The 13,940-nt window shown below is 40.2% G+C and overlaps 1 protein-coding gene across 5 annotated transcripts in view; it reads left to right on the top strand.

Moving 5' to 3' along the window:
• Positions 1-13,940, top strand: part of MLC1 (megalencephalic leukoencephalopathy with subcortical cysts 1) — a 45,371-nt gene that overhangs the window by 3,568 nt on the left and 27,863 nt on the right. For 3 of the 5 annotated variants that reach the window (XM_025215391.1, XM_006016503.1, XM_025215400.1), the window contains exons 1-4: positions 6,279-6,389; positions 8,391-8,523; positions 9,224-9,407; positions 13,480-13,569. In XM_025215391.1, coding sequence (XP_025071176.1) covers positions 9,228-9,407; positions 13,480-13,569 — 270 coding nt within the window. In that variant the 5' untranslated portion in view covers positions 6,279-6,389; positions 8,391-8,523; positions 9,224-9,227. Of the gene's footprint in view, positions 1-6,171; positions 6,227-6,278; positions 6,390-8,390; positions 8,524-9,223; positions 9,408-13,479; positions 13,570-13,940 lie in introns of those variants that run through there. The other 2 variants (XM_006016504.1, XM_006016505.3) reach the window with 2 other exon arrangements.

The following is a 13,940-nucleotide window of genomic DNA, read 5'->3' as shown; positions in this document are numbered from 1 at the left end:
GTGTCACCACTCAGTGATCCTGGGGTCTCCATGGAGACTGGCTGGGACCAGTGCTGGTAGGGTGCATGGCCAGGCAGATGGGATGTGGCTATGGGTGGGCAGGAAGTGGTGCCACTCCTGGATGCCACTCCCCACCTGCCTGGCCACATGCCCTGTCTGTGCAGGTCTCGGGTCAGTCTCCATGGAGACCGTGCCCACCCGCTCCATCAAGCGCCCTCAGCCTGGGGGCAGGGCAGAGGGACCAGGTCACCTAGGCAGTGGAGCTGAGGCCAGCGGTGTCAGGGGCAGCTGGAAGGAGCTGCTTCTGTGTGGGCTGCTGGGAAGCAAGTCTGGCTGGTGTGCCACCCCAGCCCTGCTGAGTGCCTGGGACAGTGGGACTGGCTGCATGTGCCATGGCCTAGGCTGACCCCCATGCCTGGGCTGGGCAGGGCCAAGGGACCTGCCATGGGCTGGACAAAATCCTTTGGCAGGCCAGGTCTGGCCCATGTATTTTGCCCACCCTTGCTCTAACCCTTTCCACCTCTTTCCAAGCTTACTGGGGGTGGGGTTCAGGCTCCTCCAAAAAATCCTGGGTGCAACATCATCACTTTATCTTAAAATGTTAGTAGCCAAATGTTATCTTAGATGCTGTTTTGCTATTATAGATGTATTTTTGTCAGGAGTCTTGGATAAATTGTAAAAACAAAATAGCTTTGTCAGAGAAGACAGTAAACTAAAAAAAAAAAGAAACAGGACAGAGCTGAACAGCATTCCACAATGGTGAAGAAAAGGAGGCAAGAACTTCTCCCCTCCTTTTAACTTTCCAAAGGACATAAATTTAAACTAATTGACATCTTCCAAGTCCGCAAAGAGATATGGTTTCATCCAGTCCTCCAAGTTTCAGTGAACCAAAGAAATTAAATTAGAGAATTTTCATAAGAATGTTGACTACAAAGAACTAACTCATGGTATCATAATAAATTCTAGTTTATTGGACAGGATGTGAAGTTACCAATAAAATCATAAATGCAAACTGAGTTATAGGTGGTGCTGGTCACCTTAGCGCGCACACATGCATCCACTCATTCAAACCCATTTAGTATAGTGTGTAGTGGCTGCTGTAGTCATTGTGAGCACTTGTGTCATATTTACCTATCTGAGGCCCTGGAGTCCGCTGTTGATGGTCAGCTTCCTTCCCACGTGGGTCTTCTTCAGAAGGGAGTTGCCTGCTTGTCCTTCTGTCTCAGTAGGTCAGGTGTTGGATGAGAGGGTGCCACAGAGAGTCATGCTTCACTGCCTTTTATCCCTTTCTGGCAGATTTGTGTAATCCCCCAGCGTCATTTTGCCTACCTAATCTGGAGATCGCTGTCCCATGTGGATCTTGAGTAGTACCTGACAGCTGTTTGTCACAGAGGTCTCTGCCTGCTGGTAGCTGAAGTTTCGGGAGCCCACCCTTGATTTATTGACTTAATGGCTGTATTGTCATGGGTTACAGGAATAGTCCATAGGGTGAGTGCTCAAGTTCCAGGAATCAGTTCTTAAGCTTGATTAGCTTAAAATGGAGTTCCTTTGGCTAGGCTATTGTCTACTGATGTTCATCACTCACTCGCATTCACTCAACAGATTTTATCACTTTACAATTACAATTTCAATGCAGTTTTAACAATGGTCCAGGGTGTAACTTCATTCTGCAGGGAGTACATTCCTTAAGAGTTTAAAAGTATAAAATATAAAATACAAAATGCCATGGTCAAGACGAGACAGATGAAATATGAAGATGCGCTGTGAGGAACATATAAAAATGCATTGTGAGGTAGTGCGGATCAAAGGCTACTGGGGACAATAAGTAAGTTAGGTTAGCACAGGATATATTTACAGTCTTTGCAGTGGATATTTTAGTTCTTTTGTTTTCTTTAATGACATTGCTATGTAGATGTAGTTTCTAGGTTTCGCCTACAGAAAGCCACTTCAACTTTCTGGCTTGCTCCTAGTCTTGCCACACCCATGCAATGTGTGCGCTAGGTTTCTGCCACTACTGAGAAGGAAAAGAAATGCACAAAATGGGGGAGGGGTTGCAGGCAAGAAGGGGCTTCTGTTATATCCATGTCCAGAAAGGAAATGTACAAAGGGGGCTTTCTGCTACAAGAATATTTGGAATAAGCCATCTATAAATATAGGATATATGCTGTAGAACTTAGCAAATTCAAGATGATCTCCTGCCAGCCTGCGTGATGCCCTCCCTGTCACCCTCTGATTGAGCCAATATAGGTATGGTTGTACTGTCACTGGTAGCTAGATGGATTTTGGGATAACTGTTTTTAGCTGGTACATGTGTGTGTTGTCCACATTGTGCTATCACGGGTAGTTAGATGGACTTTGGGGTGTGTTTCTGGATCCAAGCAATAAATGGTTAGGCAGTAGACCTGTATCTTGCCTCTTTCATCAGTAGCCAACCTGCAAAGTTACCTGTAATCCAGATAAAAACAACTGCATGCTCTGTTATCTGTACCTGGTTAAAACACCAGCTGTAACTGATAATAATTTCTTCTGATTGGCTATTTACTGCTCATTGATTACATGCTGATCATGTCAGTCTGTCTGCTGTTCCAGTATTCCTTGCATTTTTTAGCTTACTGCCACATATACACTCTTTTTAGACAAAATAAATGCTGCTTTACATGGAGAAGTTTAAGTACAAATTACTATTTGGAGGCTTGCTTAATGCTGTGCCCCTGCTACTATGTATATTAATTTTGCTCAGCATACACGCATGTCATAATTTAGGTTTATGCTAGGTCCAACATTTGCCACAGTTATTTTGGTTTTTCAGTTACTGCACATGCACCACATCTACAACCTACAACAGAAAATAGAACCATCTCCTTGGTCACCTTTTTAACCTTATTGTTTTAGTTCAGTATCTTTAGTTTCTGTTATGTCAACTGGCATATAGTAGGTTTTTACAAAAAATCTTTCATCGAGTCGGTCAACTCTTGTTTGGCCACCATCATGAATTGCCTGATAGAAACTGAAATGAAAGACTGTTTATAATAGATGATATCAAGGAGGTTGGCAGAAAAACTGCCCATTGTTGTGAAACAATGATTGCAGTGAAGTTCATTGTTAAAAAGTGAATGTATTTCCTGTCTATGATCCAAGATGAGACTACTACAGCTCTTGTCTTTGGAAATCTTGTATTAAGTATATTAGAAAATTAGAAGAGTTACACTTTTTTCATGCCAAGAAAGAGAAAAAAATGCAATTTAGGCTGTTTGATACATGTTACCAATGCTTATCATACGTGTTGAGCTACTAAACAGATTTAGATTTGTAGTTTAAATATATTCAAGAAAGTCTACAGTAAAGAAAATATACAATAAGAAGTAAGTAATAATGTCAATATTAATTCATATACAGAATGAATGGAAACTGTGTTCAAAATACCCATATCAAAGAAAAAACTCATGCCAATCAGTAACTTATTAACTAAGCAGAACATCTTTGGTGGCCTACCATGGTCAGGAACATGATTCAGGTTTTCTGAGTGAATTCCATTGTCCTTCCCCATAAGGAGTAGGAGGGAGGGGGTGGAAGGAATTTGCACTCAAAATCTTTGTGGTTCCGAAAAACATATACATAGGTGTGTCTTGAGATAATTTGTGTAGTAAGCCTACATGATCTTAAACATCCGTACTATATTGAGTTAAGACACTATTTATCAATCAGATATATATACTTGTAAATTATGTAGCAAGCTTCTAGAGGGTACATGAAAGGAAAGAATGAAGAATCAGAGAGGAAAGGGGTAATATACATGGAGGAAAAGGAGAAAAAATGAAGAACAACACTATGCTATCCCTTTGGTTCTTGGGCAATTAACAGTGCAGTTGTAGTGACATAGTGTTACTTAATTTTATTGCCCATAACACCGAATCACAGCGGCATACAGCAATATAACAACAAAGGGGAACACAAATGAAAAAGGTGTCATGACCCAATGATTTTGTGTGTGCTTCGGCACTGCAGAATTATTTCCCGCCACATGGAGCTTTCTTTGCACGGTGGATTTCTCAGCTGCAGAGAGAAGTCCCCGGTGCAAAGGAGTTCCCGCCGCTCGCATGCAAATTCGTACCCCACTATTGGCTGTTTCTAAATTATTCCCACGTGGCGGCTAGCGATTGGCTTGCTAGCCGTATAAGAGGCTTGAGCAGTTTCCGCCCAAGTCGGAGATCTCCGGGGAGGACCTCATTTAGGGGGACTCTGCATCCATCTCGTGGAGAACTCTGGGCCACGTGGTAGAGCCTAACAAACTCTGCGTGTGTCTCGGAGCCGACCGGTGGTTTGATCAGCTACCAAGACTCTCTCCCCGTCGCTGCACGATCCCTCGACGTACCCTACCCTGTGCGCTCGTCGAGAGTCACCTTTCAGACTCTCATTTCGGTCGTTCCACGGAGCCTAGCAAACTCCGTGAGTGTGTATCCAGAGCTCTGTTCATGTTTGTTTTGTGGAGCCTAGCAAACTCCACATGTGTCTTTTTGTAACTGCAACTCAAGAAAGTTTTTCCTGCCTGCACCGCGACCACCTACAGTGTAAGTAAAACAATCTTTAATCAACCTTTATGCGTCGGTGCCTAATTCTAGTTCGCCGTGCCGATCTTTTCCCTGGCCCACGTGCCCGGGCTGCTGGCCGCAGCCCCTCGGCCCCGACAAAAGGTTTGAGAACAACTAATCTATGATTTTAGATTCATTTAAATACAGGTAAGGCCTTAGAAAAACATCAAAGCATTCAGAAAAGCATAATTTAGAGGTGTAGTACAGGATCCAGAGAGCTAGAAAAGGGGTGGATGTGTAGGCTTTGCTGAAGTATTGATTGAAATAAGCATTGATCAGTGTATATAAAGATCACATAAAAGCTCCGCTAAAGTATTGAACAAAGCAGTATGTACACACTGTTTACACAGAGCCTGCATTGAAATGTGTGGCTGTAAGCTGTAGACACTGCAGACAAGGCTGATTGATAATACATGCAAGGTAACAACAACAGAATATACAAGGATGTGGCAGTTTGCTAAAGAACATGATACAACACCTGGCTAGTGTAAGCAACATTGTTTTGATCAATGTATAAGAGGAGAACTGGAAACCTTTGGAATTTTGCATTGTCCTTGGGGATGCAGTATGCAAGTTGTGTGAATACCTTGCCACGGGCATCTAGGACTAACACCTTTGAACCATTTGTCTGTGCAGGGTAGTGACTAGGTGCTTTCTGAGTAATAAACCTGACTGATCCTTTGCCACTGAATCAAGCCTGTGGTCATTCTTTCTATAACATACAGGTCTTCAAGACAATACAAAAGGTCTTTGCTAACAACGGCAGCACAAACAACACTCCCAACAGAGGGCTCATATACGGCAGACACACAAACAGAGGATGAAAGATGCCAGGCAAGATATGACAGTTGGGCAATACCAGAAATGAGGCACCTGGCAAGCTTTCAGCAGAAGTTGAACCATGAAACTCCAGATGTTTCCTTTGAAATTGATATACCAGTCAAGATGCTAAGTGTGCAGTAGCCTAATTCTACTGCGCTGTAGTGTGTGCAGGGCAAAAACTGTGCTAAAATACTTTGAAAGTGTGCAGTTAGTGTCACTAACAAGCCATGTGCTGGCACTATTGCGCAGTAGTGCCAGTTACTACACATTGATTTAGTACTTGGTTATGTAACTACTAAACTTAATGCACAGTAACCACAGCACATTAATGAATGTGCAGACGTGCCCCTTGTGTTCAGGGAAACAGGACTTTATATATTCTTTCTAAATAAACAAAACTGCCTCAAAGCAATACTCTATAATCAATTTTACCTAAAGGAATTTAGCTATAGACCTAGAAAACTGGCTAACTCCTTGAGTCCAAAAGAGGTAACAGAATACCTAACATCCATCACAGTACCTCATTTTTGGTTTTGGGGAATGCAGTGCTATCCATACGTGTAACAGTGAGTTCTGCAATTAGCCTGTAATGGGGCCCCTACCTTGTTACTAGAGTGAGTGGGGTGTTCAGGGCAGCCCTTTGCTTTTCCCTGAGCTCTGCACACTTTCCCTCTCTCTTTCTTCACTAGTGCTCTCTCTTTATCCCTCCCCCTCCTCCCATGCCACATAAGTGTACCCTTTCTTGTGGGCTTTACTGTAGCATGCCAGCAAGCTGAAGAGGCTGGAATGAGGAGAACACCAGATGGGCACATTGGGTAAGAGATGGTGCACTTTCCCCCTACCAGGGTTGGGTGACCAGCAGTCACTATATGAGTCCCTCTCGGCACAGAGGAAGGGGGAAGCTGCAGGAGTCCTGAAACGAGGGCGGCTCCTGGCGGTGAGAGAAAGGGGAGAGTGAAGGCCGAATCAAATGAGCAGGTACCGATTATGGCGAGACTGGGGAGGACTGGCAGCGGCATTGTGATGAGCAAGATAAGTTTCAAGCCATATTTTGTTCTTGTTTGTGTTTGGCCTGAAGGACCAACAGCCCAGAATGAGGTTGACCCACAATAGGGGGATTCTTGTATTGTGAGTCAATTTGATGCCCGGACAGGTAGTCCTTGGCTCAAAGGAATTGGTGGTGGCTGAAGGGGTGGAGGTGATAGAAGAGGGGCCGGGGCAGTACCCCAAACATCCAGCTCACACAAGAAGTTGAGGATAGTGACTGAAAATTAATCTCTGTGCAGTGGAGAAGCCAGTGGTGACAGAACAGAAGTGTAGTGAAAGGCTGCCCATAAGCCTGGTAGAAAAGGGCTAGCTGAGACAGTAAGAGGACGACCCAACCTGGAGTCACCGATCCTGTGTCGAGGGCATGTCCCACTGCAATGGAAGCCTGTGGCCCTGAACAGTGGGACCACAGCTAACCAGTGAAGCTAGAGCAAACTTAGTTGGGCCTTGAGGTGCTCTGTGACCAGATACAGACCTTGTACTCGAAAACCCTTGTGCCCAACAAGGCTGACTCCTGTCAGTTTATCCTATCAAAACATGGTGGTGAGTCACTGATGGGCAGCTCAGGAGAAAAGGGTGATAGGGAAAAGTTCAGGAGAACCAATGTATACAGCCCTTTTACCAGGGAGGTGTACATAGCCATTTACTGTTGAAGTATAATCTCTGAAAAGACACAGATGGTAGAAGCATTTGCCTAGTGCTTTTCCAAGAACAGAAAGGAACAGGACACAATTACTTAGGACCAATTTGTGCTACATAGTCTAATTTTTTATATAAACTACACTTATATATTTCCTGATGATCCTTGGCTGGGATGATCGGGTTGGGGATCATTCTACTTTGAGCTGAGGGTTGGTCTAGTGCAGGGTTTGAGTAGGGGGGACTCCTGAGGTCCTTTCCAACCCTAATTTTCTATGATTCTATGATGACGTGTTCCCAGTTAGTATAAACTATAAAGTGGTGAGCTCTCTGAAGATTTCCTTAGCACAGGGGTGGGCAAAATGTGGCCCACAGGCCGGATGTGGCCCACCAGGCCATTCTATCTGGCCTGCGGGGCCCCTAAAAAATATAGAAAATTAATATTTATCTGTCCCGTCTGTCATGCTGCCCTTGATGCCTTGCCAAAACTCAGTAAGTGACCTTCTGCCTGAAATAATTGCCCACCCCTGCCTTACCATGTTTTCAAAGATTCTATTTTTCAATTTACTCTGGTTTGAACTGTTTCTTGGTTACGATGGAGTTTTAAGTGGGTATAGAAGGCTCTGTCATTGCTGCAGTTGTCAAGATGCCAGTATCTCCAGAGTAGATGCATTCCTGTATTTTCATTGCTGAATAAGCAGAAAGAAGAGATCTGATAGTATAGTGACCACTTCATGAGACTTTTGCCTATTAGAATTTTAATAGTATTGTTTGACAAAAATTGTTGTGAAAATGCCCCTGCCAACATGAGTTATGTGTGTAAAGTTTATCTGAGCATTCTGGAACACAATAATTTAGTTAGGGAAACATTCATATTAGTTGAGTTGGAAAGAAGACATTTGAAGCATTCATCCTTAGTAAATGTATAGTTTCTGCAGGTATAATTTTATATTTGTTGAAATAATTGAAAAGCAGATTATTTTTTCTCTCTTATCTTATATTAAGAAACTTGCAATTTCAAGTGCTCCTACCCTACTATTTTGAAATAATTGTATAGGAAAATCTATCATTGGATATTGTAACAGGTACACTATTGTAAATTATTCATTTAAAGTGCTAGTTAGTGTGGCATGCTCATTTAAAAAACTTCTGTATACCTGTGGGTCTGATCTGGAACACGAATATAGTACAGCCATCTTCTAGTGTATTCTCTTCATTAAAATTCAGGAGGCATTTCCCCATTCCCTGGCTTAACTGCAGTTTTTTGTGTGCTTTTGTTTCATGTATGAATAGAGGTTGTTGAAAGCCAAAGTGGAAGAGAAAACTTTTCAAAAGCAGCATGAATCACTAACCAGTGAGAATATCACAAAGTATAGAGACAACTCTACCAAACTATTTTAACTGACAACTAACTTTTCAATTTAAGGTAAGCATGAAGAATTTTAAATGTTGAAAAATATGTAATAAATTATATGAATCCAACTACTCCTGAAGGCATTAGAACAGATTCGACAAAAACAAGCTAAATATACAAGCAACATGGCTGATGCTAAATAACTATTTTTAAATTCAATAAAATATGATGTACTTGTAGTATAATGAATAAATGAGTCCATCTGAATCATTGTAAAATCTCTCTCTCATTTTCTGAGGATAAAGCCAGATGAAAATTAGGATAAAATGTATTTAAAAAAATCTTCATAATCTTTTGGTAACTTTTAAAAGATATAAAATAATGCTTTGAATTTAGATATGTTGACAAAGTCTGTACTTCACCCACTAAATGCTAATTTCATTTTGTTTTTATCTGTCTCCTCTAACGATCATTCTTAAACCTGATATAATGATAAACTACATTCTAAACAAGAAAAACCTTTAGACATAACTTTTATTTTTTATGCTATCTAATTGTTAACTAAGGATTTAGGTAGGCTGCTTATTAGATGGAATTATTTAATATTTGTGTAGTTTTAACCTGTTAAGCATGAATTATTGCTATTTTTGCGTTTACTAAATTAGGAGTTATTTTAGCTCTGATCTATTTAAGAATGTAGAGAAGCAATAACATACTTCCTGACATTTCTGATTTTCATGGATTTTTTTTTTAAAACTTTGCCTCTGCGTAGTGTTATGACCAGGGACGAAGGATACAGAGAAGAATTTAGCTATGACAGAATGCCAACTTTGGAGCGTGGAAAACAAGAGAATGGAAATTATGTACCGGATATCAAATCCAGTGACCTTCAGCTATCGAAGAGACTTCATCCTTGTTTTACTTACAAAACATGGATCTTTTCTTTGTTGATGGGGGTAAGTATTTTAAACATACTGTTTCGTTTAAAATTCCAAGGAAAGTCTGAGTAACTGCATTGTTTGTTGGTACCACTGACAGAATCAACCACATTGCTGATATTAAGGGGATTTAAAGGTATAAAGATAACTATTCTCTCTGTACTTGGGAATGTGTTTAGCAAATATAAAATACAAAACTTTCTGACTAAGTGTTCAAATCAGTATCGTATCAAATCAACACTGGTTTTGATCTATAATGTTCTAACTTCATAAATTGAGGGGAAAAAATGACTCCATATATTCATGATATTCACTATAAAAGAAATTATACGTAGTTCAGTACCACCAAGACAGATCAAATATTTCATTTTCAGTATATTTCAAACTATTCTTTTAGTACTACTTCCTATAGTAGTATTTTTATTTTTAAAATAGTTATCTAAAATATAACTGTAATTATTTCTCCTCTGTGTACTAGAGAGTGGAAAGATTATTTCATTAATAAGAGCTGTGTCCTTCCATTTGTTTTGTGTTAACTTTACAGTGTGTTGAATGGAAGTTTCATAGAAAGAATCATGAAAGATGATGACTTTGAAGGTCTGTTGTCTGGACCCTTGACATTCTGACTAGTAATGACTAAACAAACACAAGTGATAACTACTAGAATTTACATTACTGGTCTTTTTTTCTTGTTGTCAGCCTGTTGTGTTTTGTAGCCTGAGTGTCATATTTGGCAATGGCTGAAAAAGTGGTAATTTTCATTTTAATGCATTAATACATTAATTAAAAATGTACTTTATTTACTTATTTGTAGAGTGAATAAAAACATCTTATTTTCATTAGATTCCTGACCTTTTTTGTTTTTGACAAATTGCTTTGTTTGAATAGATTGAATTTACTTTGAAATGCTCTATTACTTAACAAGAAGGGGCAAAAGAAGTGCTGACCTTCTTGATTTTGATGTCTTTCACTGTGCTTTCAAGCATTCTTAACAAGGAGAGAACTTGCTTTCTTTTGGGGTTTTTTTTTTTCTATAGAGCTGTTGAGAAAAACTGGTCATTACTAGTGATTAATGACCATTAGCTGATGGCATACCGCCCATGAGAACCACTCATGTTTTCTGGTTAAATAAGGTTGCTACTTTATTAACAAACCAAGTCAATAAATTCAAGTTAGGTAATCTTTTTTGAAATAATACAGTGGTTAATCCTTTTCAAGCCATCTGGAATGCTGAGGTACCCAGTGTTGCGGAACAAATACTCCACTGTGGAGTGAAACACACTAGCAATGTCAATCTACAGGGTAACATTAAAGAGTCCATGTCTTGTTAACCTGTCAACGTGCCTTTTTTCTGTGTTTGGGCATCAAATGGATCACCATCTGAATGTGCTCCAAGCATATTTTCAAGCCATACTATATCAAAAGTTCTGAATGCCTCCATTCCTCATCTTCTATTTAACGCCTGTTCTGGAGAGGCTCAACAGAATGTTGCAAGCTTAAAAATGCCAAAGAAAGAGGGAGAGAGGAAAAATATTGGTGGCTAGGAGTTAATAGTAATCTACCTACAATAATATAGGGTCAGATATGTGGCAACTAGATGTTAAGTACTATTAGTTAGTAAACAGGCAGTGAAATGACTGCAGTGGGTTGACTTATAAGAGGAGAGTCTTGACCCATGATATTCTGCCATTTCTTTATGACTACTCCAGTTGGTAATTGTTTATCCTATCATACACAGGATGAAACCTGCAGGAACCAGGGAGAGGAATGCAATTTAAATGTCTGCCCTTCAAAACAGGGTGAAAATGACACCGTGTCTAGGACAATCAGTTTCAACCATTTATTCCTAATGAGATGAGTTTGTTCATTGCCTAGACCAGGGGTGTCATACTTGCCTGGTCTTCCAGGCCAGATCTAGACTCTGCAGCTCCTCATGGGCAAAACTTAGACATACTAGCTGGATCTTGCCCACAAACCATAATTTTGACACTGTGGCCTAGACCACACTACTCTTCTTTTCATTTGCCACATGACAAATTTGGTTTCTGCTCACAGTAAGTAGGATGTAAGTGTCAACCTAGAATGGATTTATGAATAGTGCCAGCCTGTAAGCTGTAACCATATGTAAAACATAAGGATAGCTGGGTGGTCTAGAGATCTAAAACAACAGATACATAATTATGCCATTTGCTTGGATCTCAGTGACTAAGCATTTTTAAGGAGTGGAAACTCCAGTCTCTTCTACAGGGGAAAAGGGAGGCAAAGATTTCTATGAATTTCTCTCAGTACCATAAAAGACATTATGCAAGTTTCTATACTCTGCATTCTTGTAGACAGAATAATCAAGTTAGGGAATAATCAGGCCCAAGTGAACTGATCATACCATGTCCTTAGACTGTCAGCTCATTAATCTTTTAACAACTGTGCTGATTCCTTCTACAGTAAAAATAATGTTTTACCATTGACTTCAAATTGGCTGAAACATCATAGCTGTAGAAACAGCAACAAAATAGGCCCAGGTCTATGACTGCGGCCTGGACATCTGATCTCATCTGTCTCCCATGCTGAGATGATACAGTTACAAAACAGAGGAGGCCAGGCCCCTGTAGCCAGTAAATGCTGGGACCCATTACTGGGCAGTTTGCTCCCTTGATTAACACCTCCATGGTGTTAATTCCACTTAAGGCCAGTGTAGCAGTAACTGCCAGGACCCATTCCTGAGCAGTTTGCTTTGCGGATTAATACCCCCATGACATTAACCCACTGAAGTAAAAAAGGGAAAGATGGAAGAAATAGAAGTCTCAAACTCCTATTCAGACTTTCTCTTCCTGTACCTGAGGCTTTCCCTTCAAAAAAGCATTTGCTGGCCTTTCAGTGAAGAGCAGGGGAGACCCCCCATGGGGAGCAGGTTTTCTAGCTCCCAATATAGGTGTGCAGCTCTCAGCAGCCCCTGGAGAAAAGGAGAAAACCTCAGTTAGTGGTTCTTGGTGTGATATCACTCAAGCCTTGTCCAATCAGGGAGGATCACATTTTAGTCTTTCTCCCCACCAATCTGCCTGAAGCATTCTCTGCTTCCTTTGGCCAAGGAAGCCAGATGGGTTTACATATTTCCCCTAGATACAGGCCCCAGCTTGTCATGAGCAGAGCACATGGCCAGAACAGCAGGGGCAATCTTGCCCATATAAAAAAAAAAACACCCAAAAATACAGTATACAACCCAGCGTGCATGGGAGTGTTACACCTATGTCAGGAAAACAGAACACACAAAACCCAGATGACTTAAAAAAGCATTTAAAGTAAGGGGCAAACTTCAATCAAGGAAAACACTGTAGTACAGTGTTGAAATTAAAGAACCCAGGCATTCTATCAGTGCACATGCAAAACTTGGATCATGTATAACAATTAATACTTCCATGTGTGTGATTGAAAAGTATTCTAAATTGCTCTAATGTAAAACTGAGCAATTTTAAATTGTAATTCTGTAAAAGTATTGTGATAATTCAAACTTAAATAAATTGCAGATTTAGGGAAGCCTTAGGGTAATATCCCATGAATGATCATATTCCAAAAGCAGACTCTCAATTTATGTTTGGTCATTTTTCCACAGCTGTTTTCTTCATGACCCAGACTTCAATTTCAGTATGCAAAATACCTGACTTAAACATCTGAGCCTTGGGATGTGAAAACTTGGTTGTTCAGTATTGTGTGAGAGAATGCAGTCATTTGTAGTTCTGTGACCAAAATTCAGAGGCTTGGTTAAGATCTCTTCGGAATGTCGGTCCTGATGGGTTCATTTTTTATCACATTAGCCCCAAATGCAGTATGGGCTTCTAAACATTACTTTATAGATTTGCCAAGTCAGTATACAGTGCTTCATTCCAATGTGTTTCTCATAGTCCAGTGGTATGACTTAGCAATCAACATAACATGTTCTTTGACATGTGTATCTTGAAATTTTCCTTCAGTGTCAGCTTTACAAAGACTGCATTATTTAAAAGTTCAGTAGCATTTTATTTTGAAAGAAACAGCTAATTTTTATGCCCTGTTATACATTTTTTGCATTAATTTATACCATATTGTTGTTTTGCAGACTTGCCTGTTTTTGACTTCTGGATTTTCACTTTATCTGGGAAATGTTTTTCCATCTGAAATGGATTATTTACGTTGTGCAGCAGGTTCAGTAAGCATTCTTAAGAAATTGCTGTGGCTGTCTGACAGCACAAACTATAATAAATCATTTTATGCATTTATTTTCCTTTTAAGCTGCCTTCTGTATGCTAATTTTCTTCACCCATTTTATCATTTTATCCAGCATTACACCTCATATCTAATATCTCTTCTGTGTGTAGCTCTTAGGAATAGGTTAAAACTGCATGGCTTTCAGAGAGAACTGTTTGTAATATTGTTCTTGTTAAATATCTCCCCAGAAGCAGCTGCCTTGAGAGTGAAAGTGTTGATCCCCATGTATAGTTTTTTTGTGTTCTAGATTTTTCCCTTCTACAGAAAATCCTTTAGGGAAGAAATTTTATTTAAGAAACCTTTGTAGAATAT

This window comes from Alligator sinensis, unplaced genomic scaffold (genome assembly GCF_000455745.1).
Source record: "Alligator sinensis unplaced genomic scaffold, ASM45574v1 scaffold600_1, whole genome shotgun sequence".
Taxonomy (NCBI): domain Eukaryota; kingdom Metazoa; phylum Chordata; order Crocodylia; family Alligatoridae; genus Alligator; species Alligator sinensis.
Note: the sequence above shows the minus strand (reverse complement) of the source record. Positions and strands in the feature narration are given on the sequence as shown.